General features: G+C 34.7%; 1 protein-coding gene across 1 annotated transcript in view; it reads right to left on the reverse strand.

The window, feature by feature from the left end:
* The window catches only part of PTPRQ (protein tyrosine phosphatase receptor type Q), a 237,961-nt gene that overhangs the window by 38,762 nt on the left and 178,149 nt on the right, over positions 1-21,050 (reverse strand). The window contains exons 47-52 of the mRNA XM_087814520.1: positions 20,575-20,819; positions 18,069-18,135; positions 15,238-15,396; positions 14,537-14,759; positions 12,774-12,847; positions 2,946-3,045 (exon numbers count right to left, since the gene is read on the reverse strand). Coding sequence (XP_087670646.1) covers positions 2,946-3,045; positions 12,774-12,847; positions 14,537-14,759; positions 15,238-15,396; positions 18,069-18,135; positions 20,575-20,819 — 868 coding nt within the window. The remainder of the gene's footprint in view (positions 1-2,945; positions 3,046-12,773; positions 12,848-14,536; positions 14,760-15,237; positions 15,397-18,068; positions 18,136-20,574; positions 20,820-21,050) is intronic.

The raw sequence follows: 21,050 nt of genomic DNA on the forward strand, positions 1-21,050 counted from the left end.
TGTAAGTAAAGACATTAGTCAGATAATTCCTTTGTTGGGATCACTTCTCTGACAATACTGGACATTTATAGCTACTCAATTTCTTTTTCAGCTTTAATTCCATAGAACCTATTCTACTATCTATTTTTTAACATGATATTTTGTTGAAGTTTCAAATTTTAATTAGAATTAGTTGATCAAGGCCTGAGCCACTGGCATATTTAAAATATAGAGCAAATGAGACTGATTCTGTGAGCTTGTATCTCCTCCCCTCCAGCTGTCTCATGGATTTGTCACAAATAAGAAACATGCCAAAGTGGAAATAGCTCATTGCTCTCAGCACCAATGCAAAAAGACAATGCTCCATTGTTTTTATATACAAAAAAAATTTCTACATACATGAAAATACATAAAAATGTGTTTTGAACTGTCTTATTGACTTAAAAAATACTCTGAAGTATGTTATCTTTATTTACAATCAGAAAACTCAGGTTCAAAAAATAAGTCACATGAATCTGAGCATCAAATTAACACCTTTTCATTTTAAGTAATTTACATGCTTATTTTTCTATGACACAGCATGGTATTATATTACAAAGTAATGTTTAGCTATTTTATTTATCCTTCACATTTCAAACATGTACAATACTTTATAAGTTATGCATTGAAGATGATATAGAACTAAAAAATATTGTACTTAACCTCAAGGACACTAGCTGAGAAACAGGATCTGAATTTAGAAAAAGTATAAAAAGAGAAAAAAAAGATTCAAATTTCAACTCATAAAACAGCAAGTAATTAGGTATAAAATGTTACACCTGGCCAGTGTGGCCCAGTGGTTAGAGCACTGGCCCATATACTGAAGGGCCTTGGGTTCGATTCCCAGTCAATGGTGTATACCTGGGTTGCAGGTTCAATCCACGGCCCCAGTGGGGCACCTGCAGGAGGCAACCAATCTATGTGCTTCTCTCACATGAATGTTTCTCTCTCTCTCTCTCTCTCTTTTTTTTTTTTTTTTAAATATATCTTTATTGATTTCAGAGAGGGGAAAGGAGAGGGAGAGAGAGACATAGAAACATCAATGATGAGAAGGTCATTGATCAAGCCCGCAACCCAGGCCTATGCCCTGACCAGGAATTGAACCCCGATCACCTGAATCCTAGGTCGACACTCAACCGCTGAGCCATGCCCGGCCGGGCTCTCTTTTTCTCTCTGTTTTCCCCTCCCTGCCTCCCTTCCACTCTCTAAAAATCAGTGAAAAAATATTCTCTAGTGAGGATTAACAACAACAACAAAAATGTTACATAAGTGATTACAACTCTTATTATTGTGAGGAAGTAACGAGGTGGGATTCGCCTCGGTGTTCCAGAATGACAAGGAGGAGGAAGCCCATTTCTGGTGTCCGGTGGACTGAACAAAAGCAGAGTCGCACAAGAAGTCTAAGGAATGTTTAGATGAGAATGGACCCATTTGGCTAAAGAAATGTAGGGAAGTTGTAGGAAATAAGGAAGGACCATTCCCTGCCCAAATTAGGACTTCATCCTGTAAGGACATGAGAAGTCAAAAAGATTTTAGAGCCAGAAAAAAATATAAATACGGCTGATTGTCCCTTAAGGACAATGCCCACATTTTACACAATGTATCTTTAAAATGCCTAGAATAATGACTTTCTCTCAACATCTGGCTGCATCTGAGAATAGTATCTGGTATAAGAAAGATATCTTTTTCAAGAGCCTTTCAAATTATCCATCAGAATGATTTAAGAGATTCAAGGTGAAACAGATCGTGCATGGAATTCAGAATACAGAATAATGTTCTTTATGTAAAATAAAAATAAAGCCTAGTGAATTACTTTGGAAATCAGTAGATTGGTTATTTTTACAAATGTAAGGTCTCTTTAACTCAGCAATCTACCTTATGAAAATAGATTTTAGGATCATAACTAAGATTTCCCCTGAGGTACTGTAACTAATGGATGAATTGAGATAAATACTGAGAATTTGGAAGGACACTTAGAAAATGTAGTATAGACATGTTGATAAACTAAATATAAGAAAGGGGCTCACTACAGAAGAAGCTGGACACCTTTAGTGGTTGCACTTACTGTAAATATTATCTTTTCTGTATAAACTTTAAATTAGACTTAAAATATTTTCCATTAAATCTACCAGTTATAAATTATTCAAAACTATATAGAAAGCCTGGCATCTTCTGCTTTTGTGTTACCACTTCATTGTCTCTCAGCTCTAAATCCACTCTTCTTTTCCTTGCTTTGTGATAATGGAGCTATATGCTGTAACATTTCTCCTTTGCTGGCTAGTGAGATGTTAAGCTTTGTCAATAGAGGACACTAGAGTGAGTGACCCTGCAAGGTGACAGGGATAGGGAGAACACTTCCCTTGTGGGTTCATGCTGCAATATTATTATTCATTGTGGGAGCCCAGGAGCCCACCTGGATACGCTCTAGCTGCCTCTTAAGTGCATGCTCTTCCCACAGGTGAATGGTAACAAGAAGCTCCGGCTTATCCACGATATCCAGCAAGAGTTGTCTGCTTCTACAGACCAATCTAGCCTGCCTACCCTCCAATAACGATGGGAAGCTCCCATAGGACAGCTCCAGCCCCTTCCCTCTGTCATATTTCTTTGCCCACTGATAGGTAATAGGCTGCATGTGCTTACTGTAGCCATCCCTTGCTAGCCTTGGGAGTGGGCCTTTTCAGGTTCTTAGCTCCTTTATCTTCCTCTCTCCCGCATCCTAGAGAGAGCATCTGCTTTGCTACACTTACTGCTTCTGGACCGCTTAGAGTTCCCTTTACCCTTTAGCAGTTAACTATTTCTACTAGTTAACACATATTTATTAAATGTTTCCCATTCAGGTAACTGCTGTGGCTTCTGTCTCCTGATTGGACTGTGACTGAATCATGCTTGCAAAGCATACTAGGAATGGGAGCACAAATCATTCTTACCTTGCAAATGCAAAAAGAGCTGTTCCAAGAAGAATGATTGAAAGGATACACAAAGTGACTGAAAGAATAATCTCCACGGTTCTTTCTGAAAGTCCTTCACCTGAAGATGAAGTATAACATTGTCATTAATTATTATTACATAATACTATCTTGGATCTCAAAACACAGAAAAATATTTTCTTGGAATATTGCTCAAGAATGCTAATAAGATGTACAAATTTGTTTGTTTCTGTTCTCCTAAGTCTTCTAACTTTGGGGCTCAATCCTTGGACCTCTCCTTTTTTTCTCTCTAAACTCACTCCTTTGGTGAGCCTATCCAGCTTCATTGCTTTCATTTTCATCTATATGATGACTAGTCGTTACCTACTGAATTTACTTGTATAATCAAGTGCCTCCTAGAAGTGCAATTAAAATTTTAAAAATCAACATTTCCAAAGCTAAACTCCTATACTTCCCTTCTTTCAAATGCAGCCCTCCACCTCTAGTTGATGAAAACTTATTAACTTAGAGTCATACTTGACTCTCTCTTAGAACACATCCAAAATCTTTGAGGAAATCCTATTGGCTTTATCTTCAAATTACATATTCTTTTCACTAAAAGAAACTAGGAAAACGTGGATGGTAAATCCAAAGTGGGAGTGGGGAACAAAAGTTATTCACATACCTAATGGGGCAAGAAGCTTTCAAAGACTAATGATATGAGAAAAACAAAAAGTCCTCTTGTAGAGGTTCCTACTGGTCAAAGAATAATTTAAATTTTATAATAAATAAAAACTGAAATTGATTGAAATAGAGTCAATATAAAAATCCACACTTTCTAATATAATTCAATGAAAGAGAAATAAATAATGAACAAACAATACAAATTTGTAAATATTGGTTATAGCCATAGATAACCATTTCCTTACTCTAAAACTTTGTAATTAAAAGGAGAAAATTAGGCATTCTTTCTGGCTTTCTTATATGAACTGCAATTTATGAATTTACAACAATAGTTCTAGTTAAGGAGATAAAGCTCTTCATTAGAGGATAATTCTGTTTAATAACTGTGGAAGGAATAAAAAAATTAGATACACAATATTACATTCCTAATGAAATAAGTGATTCAGGTAATAATCACAAATACATCTCTAAATGATTAGGAGTAAGGTTGAGAGGGAATTGGATAATTATAGAATGAAAAATAATACCCTGCATATTATTAGCTGGATATAAGAAGAGAAAAACAACTTTCCAATGAAAGATTATGCTGCTGCTACTACTAAAGTTACTGATCAATTTTAACATCATTGAAAATGTGACAAGATATTATACACCTTCTGACGTGAGCTATTTTGATCTAGGGAGCAACACCTTTAGAGTATCCCTGCCAAAATAACTGATTGTGAATATTCAAACCTTTAGATCTTATTTCTAATTTATAAGAAAGTACTGAAAGGAGAGAAAAAATGATACCAAGCGAAAGTAATTTGACAAATTCAGAATATGGGACCTCCTGCAGAACAACTCATCTGTTTGCTTCAATGAGTCAATGTCACGGGGGAAGAAAGAGAGGAAGAGAGCCTCTTCTAGATCAAAAGAGATTCAGAGATTCAGCAATCGAAGATAATGTGTGAACCTTTTATTTGGATCCTGATTCAAACAAATATAAAGAAAAATATCAGAGGATGATTTAAAAAGTTATGTAGTATTTTATAATATCAAGGATTTGTTTATTGGATTTAACTGTGATTATACACACACACACACACTTATTAGCAACACATAGCAAAGTATTTCAAGGTGGAATATAATGCCTTCTGTGATTTACTTTAAAATACTTCAGAAGTAAAGAAACGAATGCATAAATAAAACAATGTGGCAAAACGTTAAAAATTATTCTATTGAATTGGTAAATTGTTGGGGGTTCATTACACTCTTCAAAACTATTGTGTATGCCCTGCTCACTTCTTACTATCTCTGCTGCTAGCATCCTGGTGCAGGTTACCATCCTATTTTATGTGACTTATTGTATGGACACCCATGACTCCTTGTACCCACCCTTGTCTTCTTTCCATCTATTCTCAACATAGCAGCAAGAGTCATCCTTTTAAAACACTACCTCTCTACTCAAAATCCTCCTCTCTAACAGAGAAAAGTCAAATCCTTCCAATGGACTCTCTGGTTCCATTACCTCTGACTTCCCCTCCAAGCTCTACCTTGGTCACTTCTCTGGAGCCAGACCGGCCTCCTTGTTGTTCCTGGAACACACTAAGTCACTCTTGACGGAGGGCTTTTGCACCAGCTTCTTTCCTGCCTGGAAAGGTATCTCCTCTGTATATCTGCCTAGAGAACTGTTTGGTCACCTTCAAGGGTTTACTTCTCAATGAGGCCTATGCTGGCCACCTCTTATGAATGTATAGGTGTCTCCAAAATTCATATGTTTAAGCTCTAAACCCCAGTGTAAATACACTTAGAGTAAGGAAGTAATTAAGTTTAAATGATGAGGTCATAAAGATTGGGCCTGATATGATAGGCCCAAAATGATTAGTATCCTTATAAGAGATACCAGAAAGCTGGCTTTCTCCCTCTGTACACACACACACACACACACACACACACACACACACACACACACACACACACACACACGAACACGAAGGAACAGCTATGTCAGGATAGTGAGAAGGAGGCCTTCTACAAACCAGGACAAGCATCCTCGCCAGATACGCAATTGACTGCAACCTCAGACTTGCATTTCTGGCCTCCAGTACTGTGAGAAAATAAATTTTGTTGTTTAAGCCACCCAATCTATGGTTTTTTGTTACGGCAGCCGAAACAAACTGAGACACCACCATTTAAAATTGAAAGGTACAACCCGCTCGCTTCCTGCCTTCTCTTTTCTGTATCTTCTGCACACTGTTCTACTCTTTCTCTGCTCCATAGCCCTTATCACCCTTTAATTTACCTTATAACTCATTTATACTCATTTATTTATTATCCTCATTGTTTATTGTCTATCCAGAATGTGAGCTCCCTGAGGACAAGGGTCTTTATTTTACTCAAAATTGCATTTCAAATTCTGAGAATAGTTCTAGGCACCTAATAAATGCTCAATAAATATTTGCTTAATTTACTACTGAATAAAAATATTGATTTTGAAATAGATACTAAAATTTTTCAGGTTGCAGATCAGGCATTAAACCAAATAAGAATATATAAATTATTAATCATTTATTTTAGACAACTACTAATATAATTGTAATCAAATTTATATGATTTATAATTTTACTGTAAAAAAGTATTAAAGTCAAGTGACAAAATAGGTTAACTATCTGTAAAACATGCTGGGATTAATGTTTCATATTTTTCCCCTGGATTGATGCTTATGAAATGTTAACAGTATAAAAGCATTCCTGCAGCTATTCTGCATGGTAGGTTTAAATGAACACTGGATCTTAAAGAGTTACCTGAGTTTCATGGTCCTCTAAAATCACCAGCAAAATTTATAAGACAGTAAAGCAGCATGTAGCTTTTAAAGTATTTTAGATACACCTTTTTTAATACATTAAAATGTGAATGGTTTGAGGAATTTTCACATGCTGACTCTTAAATGGATATGCTTGGGAAAGGAAACATGAAGATGAATAAGGAATCTTTATCAGGTAAAACTGAATCACTGAAACTTAGAACTCAGTGGCCTCAGTGGGGGGGAAATGATTTCATAGACCACAATTTTTTTTTTTTCCAGATGAGATTACCATTTCAAAGCAGGAGCCAAATGAAGTGAGGAAATGACATATAAAGTATTAACAAACAATATGTAATCCCTTGGACACTTGTATTGCAAAAGTATCACTAGGAAAGGGTAAAATGTGCCATGATTGTGAGAACAAATTCTAATTCATTGCTATGCATGAACACACAAAGCATTACCAGTATAGAATGAAGACACTTCTATAAATTGTTTCATAGCAAATGAAATTCTTTCACCTAAAAATATAAACATGGATCTTTTTGGAATAAGCACAAGTCATTTCCTCGTTAGGCTTAAAATTCTATAAAAGGTCAAATTAAATTATGTTTTATTTGCATAATAAAATGTACTACTGTAATTAAGCAAATCATAATTATAAAGGGCTAATTAGGTTTTCATCAGTATTATCTTTTGATTGAAATTATCATTATTTAAACTCAGCATGTGGATCTGACTGAGCCAGTTTTATACCTCTAAGAGGCTTAAGTTAAATGGGTTATAAAGCTTATAGGCTTTATAATGTCCGGCTTTGGACATAGGTGAATATTACATGATCTGCTTCTTCTTAATATGATTATTAATCTTAAAAGAAAACAAGTTCTTTTAACAGAACTTAAATGTAAGGAGACCTTCCCCTTTGGCTTAATCATCCTGGCAATTCTAATATTGCACAAAAATTTACTAAAAGTCACTCAATTTCATAATTCAAGAAATATAAATTAAAATAACCTAGGCAAATGTTATTTTCATACATCAGATTGGCAAATATTAAGAGTAGGTAATAAACAGTGGTTTTCAGGATATAAGAATCATCACATGTATTCATTGCTAAAAATAACAAGAAGGAATTATTATATCTTTATGTGTAAAAAATAAAGCATACTCCTGTGTGAATGTTAACCTCAAAAGCTAAGACAAGAAGATGAAAAGAGCCCGAGCCAGTTTGGTTCAGTGGTTAGAGTGTCCACTTGCAGAGTCAAGAGTCTCAGGCTTGATTCCAGTCAAGGGCATGTACCTCAGTCTTAGGCTCGATCCCCAGGCCCAGGGCACATGCAAGAGACAACAATGTGTCTCTCTCACATTGATGTCTCTCTCTCTCACTCTCTCCCCTCACCCTCTGAAAAGTAATGGAAAAAATTTCCTCAGGTGAAGATTTTTTAAAAAGAACATGAAAAGAGAACAGCTAGAAATCATTTAAAGTCTTGAGAAGAGAAAATGGTACAGAAAGAATAGGAAGTCTGTGGAAGCAGAAACATCACCAATAGTAATGCAATTGAAAGCTCCTGGGGCGCTTAATGATTTTCAGGCAATGTTGTAACAGTGGTTACAAGCACAGCACTGATTAAAGTCTCGCTGTCTGGGTCTAAAAGCTGGTGCCACAACTTCCTAGCTCTATAATCTAGGGCAAATTGCTTAAAGAGTCAGCTTCAGACTTCTTACCAATAACTAGATGATAGCTATATGTCAAGTTTACATATAAAAACACTCAGAAAAGTCTTGGCACATGAATAATGTTTAGTATTTTTATTAATAAACATTCATCATATTTATTTATCTATTCATCAGATTTAATCTCCCGTTATTTTTTGAGATAGGTATTCTTCTCATTTTGGAAACGAGATTTCAGAAGTTAATCTTTTAAATAATTAACCCAAGGTCACATAAATTCAGTATAGGCCAAAAGTGCCTGAAATATGCCTGTCTAACCACAAAGTTTATGAGGTCCACCTCCACATTATCACTGCCGCTTTAACATAATAAAACCTTCCCCTCTATCTCTGGTGTTGTGAGGGCAAGTGATTCTTTTGCTGAAAAAAATACATAGAGACCCTCTATTTCTATTTCTAAGTGAGCATATTGGAACTTTTCATTGTTATCTTAGTAATGAAACTAGAAGTGTTATGACAGAAGAAAACAGTCACAGGGTGCCTTTGCCATGGGGTTTAAGGTTTCATCTTGTTCAGCGTTAATGAAGCTTTGTAAGGTGCAGAAAGGTGTGTGGTTTTCAAATCACAGGAGCCCTCTATAATTAAACCTCGTAATCAAAATATTGCCTACCAGCAGTTTCCATAAACTGATGTGCCTACGGAGGATTTTCAAAGAGTTTAAGAGGGATTCTTGTGAATTTTGTTAATAAAAATGCTAATACTCAATCCTGAGTGAAAATAATCAAATAAATTGTAAGAATTTCTTTAGGATTAAAATAATGGTGCATGCCATTTTCCATGTTTATTCTTCCAGGCCATAAAGATTTCCCTAAGTGCAAACTCCTCTTACAACCACTCACCCTATTCTAGCCAAGCTCTGCCTGGTTCCTTCTCACTTGTACTGTTGTTAGCCCCTTTCTCTAAAAAACCTTTTAGTATATCAGTCTTTGGTGATTCTTTGGTCCATAATTTTAATTTCTAAATAATGCTATCTCTGAGAGTCACAACCACTATTAAAATGGTCTGTCTTGGAAGTATATGCCCTGTACAAATTTAGAGACACAGCCTTGCAAAGGCTCTTAAATCCTGAAGATTTTATTGATTGGCGACTCAGCTTGGAGCTCATTGTCTGTGGTGTGCAAAATACCAGTGAATGAACATATTATCTACAGGTGGTTTGATGACCTAAATGGAACCTATATTTCTTTCACTGATGTCTGGGATCGCCTACACATATAAGTCTTTAGTAGGCTTGTTAAGAATGTTTGAGAGTCACTAGCCTGTTGCAAATATTGTTCTATATCCCAAACATGACATATTTGAGAGAGAAAAAGGATTTGAACATTCTTTGTAATTTTATGATGACAGTAGGAATCCTATATCTGTGCATTTTATTATTTGCTTCCCCCATTCCTACAGCCATGAAACCATTTTTGCCATTGACCATTGACTATTGTAGAAATGGTCAACTTTATTCTTTTTGAGTCCTACTATGTCTTCCTTGGCAATGTTCTTTCTCTGAAAACTCGGATGACTCGATGGCCTTTTATTAATGTCAAATCATGGACCAAGGCCATTACTGGGGGCAGCTCTTTGGTGCCTGGCCCATCAGGGTGAATCTGATCTCCACAGAACTATAACATCCAATAGCTAGTTAGAAAACTGATGTGAGGACTAAAATTGATGTTAAATCTATTAACAAGCAAAATAGCCAGACTGCTTTGCTAGTCATCAAGGAATTCCACTCTAATGGTGCACTCCATACTCCAAATATAAGCATCTCATTTCACCGCAACTGAGGGTTGCACTTCTTGTAATTTCCTCTGCTCCTGCCTATCACTGTTTTACTAGCTATAAATGACTAGATAGCAGAACTCTGTGTGGCCAATCCAGAATAAGCATTATAGAGCAAATGCTTATTTATTACAAAGTTGCTATCTATCAGAAGAGATACCATGGAAGACCACTCTAAGGAGGAGCCTGAAAGGTCATCCTTATGTCACTGGTCTACAAATAATATATGAACTGAGAAATCTGATCATAGATACATGAAATCCTTCCTTTTCACGTCCCTCTACCAACCCTGACTGGGGTGGTGGTAGTTATGATCCAAAGAAGAAACCAAGAACTGACTGTGTATTTCTGTTACTTTCTAGAGTTAATTATTGTATTCCACTCCCTAGTCTGTGAGAGAAAGGAAGAAAATGAAGACAATTGCTGAGGAGAACCTTGAGACTATCTCTGGCTAAAATGAGGGAGAAGTCCATGCTTGGCCAGAGGAAAGCCATTTGGCTGTATCAGAGGAATCATTTCCTTTACACCATGGTCTCTGATGCTTGGCTTTCCCCTTTTATGACTTTCCATTCTCATTCCTATTCCCCTGAATATCTCGATTTTGCCTCTCAGAAAGATGACGGAATGTGTTATCTTCACATCAATAAACCACACAGAGAAAGACAAATAGCATAGGATCTCACCTATATGTGGAATCTAATGAACAAAATAAACTGATGAACAAAATAGAACCAGAGATATGGATATGTGGAACAGACTGATAGAGGTCAGAGGGAAGGAAGAGGAAAGACTGGATAAAAGAAGAAGAGATTAGCCAAAGAACATATATGCATCATCTCCATACACAGAAAACAGTGTGGTGCTGCCCGGAGGGAGGCGCTGTGGGGGCTGGGTGGAGGTGGGGAAAGGGGGAGAGTGGGGGACATCTTCGTAAGAGTGTCAACAATAAGTAAAAGAAAAAAAATTAAATAAATAAATAAATAAAAATAATAAAAATCTGTATGAAACCAACACGCTATGAGCGACATAGCATACAACCCCACACAGTACAGCAAGGCAGTCTCTTTCAGAACTGCTCTTACAAAATGTCATCTCCATAAGACATGTGAGCTATTCGCTTTGTCTTGACCTTTTCTTCCATCAGTAAACACACCAGGATCACTAGTGAGCTTATGGTAACAGTCTCTAAATGCTGTAGTCTAGAGGAAATTACGTTGATACCTTCAAGGCATTTGCTGTGGAGGTGTCATTGTGTGATAAAAATCACCTACCAAATGAAGAAACGCTCAACACAATTTCAATATCACAAATCTATTCAGCCTGTTTTAAAATGATTAGTTTTTTGGGTGCAGTTAATCAAACCAGTGATTTTATTAAATTAGAGCAAATAGCCAAAGAAATTTGTTATTCCTCTATAAACATCCACGTAGCAAATCACATGCCCCTTTATTTCTTCAAGACCCAAAGTTTTATTAACTGAGTGGAGGCTGCAGAAGCTGGTTTTCTATACAATTAATGTTTAAAACCTGGTGAGAACTTCTGAGAATGGTAGAACAATTTATCTTCATCCAGCTACAGCTCTCACTGAAATCTACTGCAGCTCACGCTACACTGGGTGTCTGAGCAACAGACAAAGTTCCACATTCTCAAAGCTTGCTGTGGGGAAACTGGAAGTTGTGATCCACTCAGAGAAATTCTGGGGATATAATTTCTCCTAAGGAAGTATATTTCTAAAGTTTTTGGTTATAGTTTACCCAAAAATAAGCTATTAAGCATATTTTTCTATTAAACATTAATGCCTTTACGTATGTTGCTTTATTTAAATCTTTCAAGGTAATACTGTCATCACTATTTTCCAAATAAAGAAATAGAGATTTATAGAAATTAAATTATTTTCTCAAGCGGAGGAGCCAAAATTTGAATCCAGGTCTAAATCCTGTATTTGTAGTATAGCTGCTATCAGATCTGTGCTAGAATCCTGGCCCAGCTCCTTAATTACTGAGTGTGGGCCTTGGTTTCCTCATCTCTAAAATGGAGATAACATTAGCACCTGACAGGGACTATAAGCCTCAGCACTACTGACATTAGGGGTCAGATCGTCTTTGTGAGAGGGGCTGTCCTATGCACTGTGGGACGTTAAGCAGTATCCATTGTTTCTGCCCACTAGATGCCAGTAGCTCAGCCCCCACAGTTGTGACAACCAAAATTGGCTCTGGACTTTCTCAAATGTCCCTTGGAGAGTAAAATCACTTTGGCTGAGAACCACTGATCTAAATTAAAGGACACTTGTGAAGAGTACATCAGTTACTACATACCAAGAGCCTAAATGCGGGTCTAACATAGAATATTTAGTGTTAGATGACAGTGATGACAAAGAAGAGGGGGTGGAGAAAGAGGGGGAAGAAATATACTTGCATCTGACTAAATTGTACATTTGTGTTTTATTCAGGCTAGATTGGGTGCATATAATTTAAAAAAAAAAAAACACAACTCCTGAAAGAGTTGATTAGGAAGAAAACAAAGTTAAAGTCAGAAAATTTGCCATGAGACCTTTTCTTTTTTATTAGGTAAAAATGTCCTACTGTAAGATTGTATATTAAACAGCCAAATAAATATTTGCTTAGTGTAATGTTAGCACACATCAGCATAGAACCAATACCACTTCAAAATAGGTCCAGATTTGAATGGATGGAACTTCCATCTATTAATAGAATGTTTCAAAATACTGTGTTTCCCTTAATCAGGCTAACTGACCTAGAAATGAACTTACATTTGAACATTCATTCATGGATTAATACCTTTACCACTGAATTGCACTGCAATTGGCATGTTGAGATTATAAAAGAAAGTAAACTACAAAATAAGTCTTACCTAAAGTCTTAACAGGGTCAGAGTAATCAGAGTCAGTAAATTGTCCCATGACATTTGTGGCTCTAAATTTAAATCTATGAAATAGAAAAAAAAATAAAAACCAACAATTTACATGTCATATGATGTTTTTCCTATGAATAATTTAGCAAATAGCTATTAAAAATAAATATTTTTATTCCAGATAAAATGAATTTATAAGATGTAAACTTGGAATTCAATTACCATCAAGACAAATATAGACTATCTTTCTGTGAGATGAATAATTACCCTAGACATGAACCTCATGAACTTCATGAGAGAGTGACTAAGAATTTGGGCAGACTAGTGAGCAGTCAGCAGCTAAACTGAAGCAGATTACCTCCTTCAGAGATTCGTTTGGATGAAATAATTTAGTCTCTGTGAAAGTGTGTTGCACAAAGATACTTTATAAATGTAAAGCATTGTAATTGCTGTACCCTGACCACCTTTGAAAATACCATGAACAGATTTAGAATTGTCATACAGAACTTATCTTGTTCATATGTACACAATTAAGAATTAAAGTTTAATTCACAGCTGTATTTTTACTTCATATGCTTTATGACATATGAAATGGAAAATGGGTGCAGAAGAGAATCAGTCTTAAAAATCACTAGGTGATTCTAACATCTGCAAAGACAACTGAAACACCTTATTTAAAAACTACAGACATTCAGGCATTTAAAAATATAAAATCAATTTACTTTAATAAATTGCAATGCATAATTTAATCCTATTCTCAGATTCTTATGATTTGATGAGTCTGTTTTGGAAAACTATGTAAAATAAAAAACACTTGAATAAATATTAAACTTTGTGATATACCAGTTTCATAACTGTCATATGTATAATGATTATATTTCAGGTAATAACCTTGTAACCAAAGTAACTGCACTTAATAATGGATGATAGAGCATTTTTAAAAAATACCTAACTTCTCTAACTTTTCCAATGCTAATTTGGCTTAGGACATTTATAAAGAATTTAATATTGCTTTAATTAGCTGGCAAGATGATAGGCTAGCTGCATGTTTCAAATTTAGTAGTAAAAAATTACATTTTGAAAATCAAATAATTTAATATTTTACAAAAGCTGTCATCTTATGACACAGAAATATTAGTCAACTTAATAGGGAAAAAAATCAATTTAGCAAAGAAATTAACAAAGCCAGATATGAGCACTGATTTTTAATATGATATTCAATTGTTGGGATCTACAGAATGCCAAATATTAAAGTGAGCTGTAAAGATTTCAATCACTCATTCAGATGTTTGAGGCACAAAGAAGATAAAATTGTTGCTGTGAATAAGGTAAATTGAAGCTGTCACTAACCAAAGGACTATGATAGTGTTTCTGAACACCTGCACATTAGTACGCATGGCAAAGCAATGAGTGAGAACCCCAAAGTATCACACATTAGCCACACCATCCTCTACAGGAAGAATTAAATTATCCTACCTATATTCTCCAAGTGCACATTTTTCATATGGCGCTTATGTCACTTATCGGATCAGATCATAATTACATTTAGGTTTGCCTGCTCTTCCTACAGAACTGTATGTCTGTGGAATGTGAGGACAACTCTTTGTTGATATTTACATTCTTAGGGCCTAAATATATCAGGTCACAATGCATGATGGATGCCCACTGCTTACTGGGAAGATAAAAAGGATAGGTGGGTGGATGGATGAAAGTTGTCAACCAGCTTGCTAACACGATGCAGGGTAGGTATAAACCACACTTACAAGTACTGCTTTTTTGGCTTCAGAGGTCCATTGCAAATTTTGTCTTCATTGCCAGGAATCATGCATGCATGATCAGCACCTATGATGTAGATTTCTTCATTGCTACTGAACTTGGTCTTTCCTTCTGTACACGGAGGGTTAGGAAAGCCTTCATTTGTAAAATATGGCCTTGGTTTATTAAAATACGCATCATACCACTTTGTTACATTTCCATCATGTTGAGCTGTTTTCAGAAAGAAAGAATGATTATAAGTATATATTCATATATTTTTCACATTTGCAAAGGGTGTTTTTATAATTGCATGAGGAATTTCTGGATGAAATATCTTTCACTCTATGAACTACCAGGGATGATTCAAGTGATTTACCTGGATAAGCAGCTAGAGGGAAAAAACATCCCTCAGTCAAGGGTAACTCTAATGTTCATACCTCCAATGAAGCTACCAAAGTTAAAACAGTCCCATTAGCATATGAAATAAATAAATCATTTATTTTAACTATGCCTTCTCTTATTTTCATAAAAATTTTAGACATAAATAAATGTTTAGTATAGTTGATGATAATATTGACAATCTATTAAGCTCACGAGTTGTGCTATAATCAGAAGTCAACTTACATTACTAATTTTGAACTGAAATTTCTATACCATTCAGCAAGTCATACTTTACAACTTAACAAGGTAAGTTATTATTTGATGATACCTCCTGCTTCTGTTACAAGCACTTGAACATTTTTGATGGGTCCATGATCATCATTGTAGTAACATATTGGCATTCTGATTGTAATTGTTGTTGAAGTCACAAGCAATTTTCCTGTGGCATCATAAATAGGGGTTGGCTTGGTTTTTGGTCGTGCTGGAGCTATAAACAAAGAAATATCATAATGTAATTGATATTTTGTTTCTGAAGAAAATAAATAAGCATTTTAAATTTTTATTTCATGCAGTTAATTTACAGATAAAGTGATGCCAAACATAAAGAACAAATGAAACTGAGTTTTATTTTAATACAGCAAATATTAAGCAATTATTATCTCCTGATGATATAATCACATATTTAAGACTTAACTTGAAATAATGGGACTCAAGTACGGTTTCTGGACATCTGACTTATCTTCACATATTAAATAAATTCAAATTAGATACGCTCTCACTCCTATATAATTTTTATGAATGCACTAAATCATACTACTATTTTATTTTAGTGTTTCTTCTCCTTCTTTTACATCTTTTAGCTGGTCTACCAATTTCTATTCTAGTCATACCAGCACCTCCTACCCCCCAAGTTTATTGATGCCAAACATCCTTTTACTTCTGTGGAACAGATTCCCAAGAACAGAATTTCTGGAACAAAACATATACGTATTTTCAACTTTAATAGACATTGCCAGAATAATTTCTAAAAGTGCACTGATAATTCACATTTTACCATCAATAAATACAAATATCTCCAAAATCAATATTTTTAGAAGCTCTGTTTGTTTAATTTCATCTTATATCTATACATACCAGCTGTGTGAGCAACAGTAAGTTGCTTAATCAAACTCCAATTTCCATATTTATTAAATCTTTTTAAAAGGCCTCTCAATAATGCTATAAAATTGGCATTATTATTTCCATTTTACACACAAGAAGAATGGCCTTATGTGACATAGCTAGAAAAGGAAACCAAATCTTTTTTACTTGATCCTTTAGCTCATTCCCCTGAGACATAAAGGCTATGATATTAGATGAGTAGCAAGTCTATTGGGGAAAATATCTGTGAAGAGTAAAGTGACAGTGAGCGGGAGTAGCTGCGGAAGCCTTTAGACCACAGATCACAGGTCGACACCTGTGAAAGGGAAGAAGGAAGAAAGAATTCAGCAGGAAGAGCCTCAGGTTTCAGGGAGTTCTGAGAAACTCTCAAGAAGGCCACTGGCGAGTCCCCAAGAAAAGGTTTCCAGTTAGAAGAATCTGACATTGGACATTACTATTCAACTTGACGTTATCAGTCAAATGTAAATTTAATGAGACTACTATTAATTCAGCATCACTCCATGTTACTAAAAAAATCATTCATGTCACTGAACAAAGATTAATTTCTCTAAGAGCCCACCATTGCCACCAGTACACATACACCTCCTCTATATAACTGGCCATGAGTCTATCTGCCCTAAGGAGAGGAAAGACAGAATTATGTTCACCTGGGATGACCAAAGCAGATGAAATGGAAATTTTTTACTGAAGAATTAATACAATGCATCTATTGTTACTGCAGATTTACATGTCTGCCAATGAATAACAGAGATTAAGATAGTATGACGTGAGCTCTTCTTTATTGTCATTTTAAAAAAATTACTGATTTTTAAGGCTTTTTGTATTTGTATATTCTAAGCACATAATTTATCAATTAAAGCAAATAATTAATACTATTGCAATTATGCAAACTACCCATTGATGAAATGATAAAACGTATCAGCTTCGCTTTACAGTGAATATTTCTCATTCTTGATAGTACTAGTTTCCAGGCACTGTCCTAAGGGTTTTTCAAAGATTATCTCTTTTATTCCTCACAGCAATCTATGGAGTAGGAACTAGTATTATCTCCACTACACAGGCTTATAGAGGTTAAGAAACTTGCCCAAAGTCAAACGGATATCAAGTGGCCAATTCAGGATTCAGCCTCTGCAGTTTGACCCTAGACTCAGCCTAGAGCTGGCTTTTAATCTTCATGCTCTGCTGTTCTTACTGAAGACAGAGAAGAGTTACTACTTGCATTAAAGAGAGAAGCAACAGGTGGTGGAATTTTAATAAAGGTCCATATGCTTAAGTTTTTTGGGTGTTTTGGATTTTTTGGGTTTTTTAGCTCTCTGCAGGTTTATACAGATTTTTAGAGAGAGGGCAAAATTATATGCATGTTTTCAGTCTCAGGAGGAGAAGGAACCCTGAATAACTGAATGGCCCTAAATTCCTCTTAACAATATTTTTCAGCTTTTGTGAACTTGGGGAGTGAGGGGCTCCAAATTTTAGTTATATTTTCTATAAAAACTACCAGTCAGATTAATGAATTGATAGATCAGAATCTTTGTAGTTAGAATCATAAAGCTGATCACATAGTGGTTGAGTAAACTCTATTTGATTAACTGAAAAGAACCCAACTTGCTCTATAAATAAAGCTCATTCAAGGAATCTAATTAACTAGTCAACTTCTAGTCATGGGTAATTTAAAGAATGAGTTTTACCCTTCATTAAAATTAAAAAACAAAGTAATGAACTATAAAATTTGTCTCAGAAAAGTCTAAAAAGTTAGAGGAAAAGAAATATAAGAAAAATAGCTGGTGGGCATTCTCTTTATTTAACATGGTAATCTGCATAATTATTTGGGCATTTTAATTATAGCTTTACTAAGCATACATTATTACTTAAATACAATTATTATATGCACAGCCATCATTAAAAGCTTGACTACATCCTTGACTCCAATACAGAACTCAAGTTATAACTACTATTTGATTAAGACAACAGCATTTGTGGAAAGGGAGCTCGTGTATGTACCTTTAATATCCATGGTTATTCTCATCTGAACCTTGGGTCCTGCGCCAGCACTATTGATTGCATAAACCTAAAACAAAGAAACACCTTGTTACTATTTTCAGATTATTGCTTATGTGTACATATAACTGACTACGGTCATACGTAATTTTAAAATGACTCTATTTTGAAAAACAATTGCATAGAGTCTGCTCATTATAATTTTCTTGCACTCACTTAAATGCATATTGTATATGAAGGAAGAACATTAACAATAAAGTAATTCTTAAAACTCTTCTTATGTTACTAAGCCCTGTAGATCAAAGGCTGAGTGACTGAAATAGACCGATCACTGAGGCTGGGAAAGGGCCAGGGCTTCAGTCGGAACCCGTAGGAGGAACAGAAAAGATGCTGTGTCTGTGCTCTCTTCTTCTACTCTAACATCTGTTCCTTCTCTCTGCAGCTAGGGAACTGGCTTCCTGCAAATCCATATTCAAGATCTTCTTTTTCCCTTCTCTGAGATGAAATCCTATTCCTCAGCCTCCCAGTTTTCCTGTATTAAATCATCCCTCTGAAAGTTGCCCTTTATGCCCTTCTTCACCCCTGCCCCAAAGTATCTGACGCTATAACCTGCGTAATGCAGCATATACACATAAAGCATTTCTGTTTGTATATACAGAGGGTGATTTACACAGATGTGAATCCTTTCAATTAACTTTGTGCTTAGGAAACTGTAGACACAGAATCTTCTTTTATTCATGTTATATTGCTATATAAAGCAAAGGCTGTGTTCTTGGCCAGTTTCATTATACTTGAGAAACAAAATTCAGAATATGTTTACTCAAATTAATTTATTTATAGTGACTCACACTCCATACTATAGATACTTTGAATTAAAATGATAATGATATATATGATGTGGCAGTTATGATAAACAAAGTTCCAATAATATGGTTTAAAAATATCTAAAAAGAATGTTTATTGGAATTTATAAAATTAAGAAAGTATCCACAACAAAAAATGATATTATACTGTGCTGCATTATTTTTATTTCTTTACGGTACAACCTAACTTTTAAGTGATATAATAAATGATGAGCTGGACAGTGCTTCTCAAATTGCACTGTGGAACGAAGTCATTTAGAGACCTTGTTAAATGAAGATATGCAGATTTTCTTTCAGGAGATGGGGACAGGTGCTGAAGTTATACATTTCTAATAGACTCTCAGGAGTTGAGGAAGCTATAAATTCCATTTTGTGAACAACCAATTAGAAAACTTATTTCTTGTTTTTTAAATTATATTATTTGTGTTTTATTTTCTATTTTTTCTCATATTCACAATAGGCAAAACTGATAGCGCAATCCCTATTTACCATAACTATAAATCTTTAATACATTTCTATAAAGAAATTATATTATTCCTATTACTAATTTTTCAGATAAGGAAACTATGATCCATATTTGAGGAAACTGACCAGACACAGAAAATAGCTAAGTCAGGATCTGAACCAAGGTCAGTTCATTCTCTTAACCACCACTGTCCCTCTAATAGATCTTTCACAGTGTTAGTCTATTTAATGGTATGTGCAACAAGAATACTAGCAAGATATATATAAGATACAAAGTAAGCTAGGAGAGAAATATATATATATATATATATATATTATAAAGGGGTCCCGAAAAATGTATACACACACTTACACACTTTGAATAATTATAAAGGCAGTGTTTATTAAAATACATTTTACTTTCATTTAACAACTATCAGCTGTTAAAGTTGTATACATTTTTGAGGACACCACACACATGCCTGCACACATACACACAAACATTAATGAAAGTATTCTGATCATTATAAAGAGTTGGTAGGAGGATTAGTTGATAATAGTTAATAAGCTAAGGTTTAGGATGAATTCTATGTTGCTTAAAAGATGATTTTCTGAATCAGATAATTGTATTTGAAAATTGTAAGACATGCTATAAAAATCATCAAACAAAACAAATTGTATGTGTCTCTATATATGCATTTGAACTCATATACATGCTTACTTTCCAAAATAAATAACTTAGAATGAAGATATAATGTTATTAGTTTTTAGTAATAGTTATGTGAAAGACATGGAGATTTTAATCATGTAAATAGTTATTTCTGCTCTTTGCCATTGAAATTTGTTTTTCCATTTTACATTTTTAACCACACATTCCTAATTTTACACTTGGCACAATTATCTCTTTATATACTACTGCTCTTTTACTTTTAACATGCATTTCCTTTCTCCTTTATTTCGGCATTTCTACTACAATTGTACAGCTGTTTTAATCATCTACAAAGTTTCATAGGACTTGCTGTATTATAACAGGGCATCACCAATTTCATTTCTCTAAATCTATTTTCTGTTGGCATATCTTAAACAATCCCACAAAAGATATGAAAAATGAAATGTGTACATAAGCTGAAATATTTCTGAATGCCAAGTTTGTAAAATGACTTTGTATAATAGGCGAATAATTAAAAGCTATGAAAGCTTACACTGATATTGTATGTGTGTCCACCCTTTAGTCCTTCTAACATTGCAATGACAGACGTGTCAGTTTTCTGGATGATACTGAGGTTGTGAACCTGAACAGCAGTAGGATCATCTTCTCGGTAAACCAAAGCTTGGTATACTTGGATATTTCCATTGGGTTGAGAAGGAGGAAGGAACGTTAACTGAAATTTTGTAACTTCATCTGGTATCTTCTGAAATGTCATGTTGTTAGGTGGATCCTTAGGGACTAAAATGAAATATTAAGCAATTAAATTTTATAAAAAATATGTTCTTTTGGATCTCCATATAAAACTTATTCACTTCAAATTTCTGTTTATAAAGAGTATTACACAGATTATTTAAACTATGCTAATGTGAATTATGGAAACAAGCAAAATGGTTGATACATTGTAAAATCTTGACATCTTTAGGTCACAGGAACCAGAATGCTGATCCAATTCATTTACTTAGACATTTC

The sequence above is a fragment of the Miniopterus natalensis genome, chromosome 2 (genome assembly GCF_054644295.1).
Source record: "Miniopterus natalensis isolate mMinNat1 chromosome 2, mMinNat1.hap1, whole genome shotgun sequence".
Lineage (NCBI taxonomy): Eukaryota > Metazoa > Chordata > Mammalia > Chiroptera > Miniopteridae > Miniopterus > Miniopterus natalensis.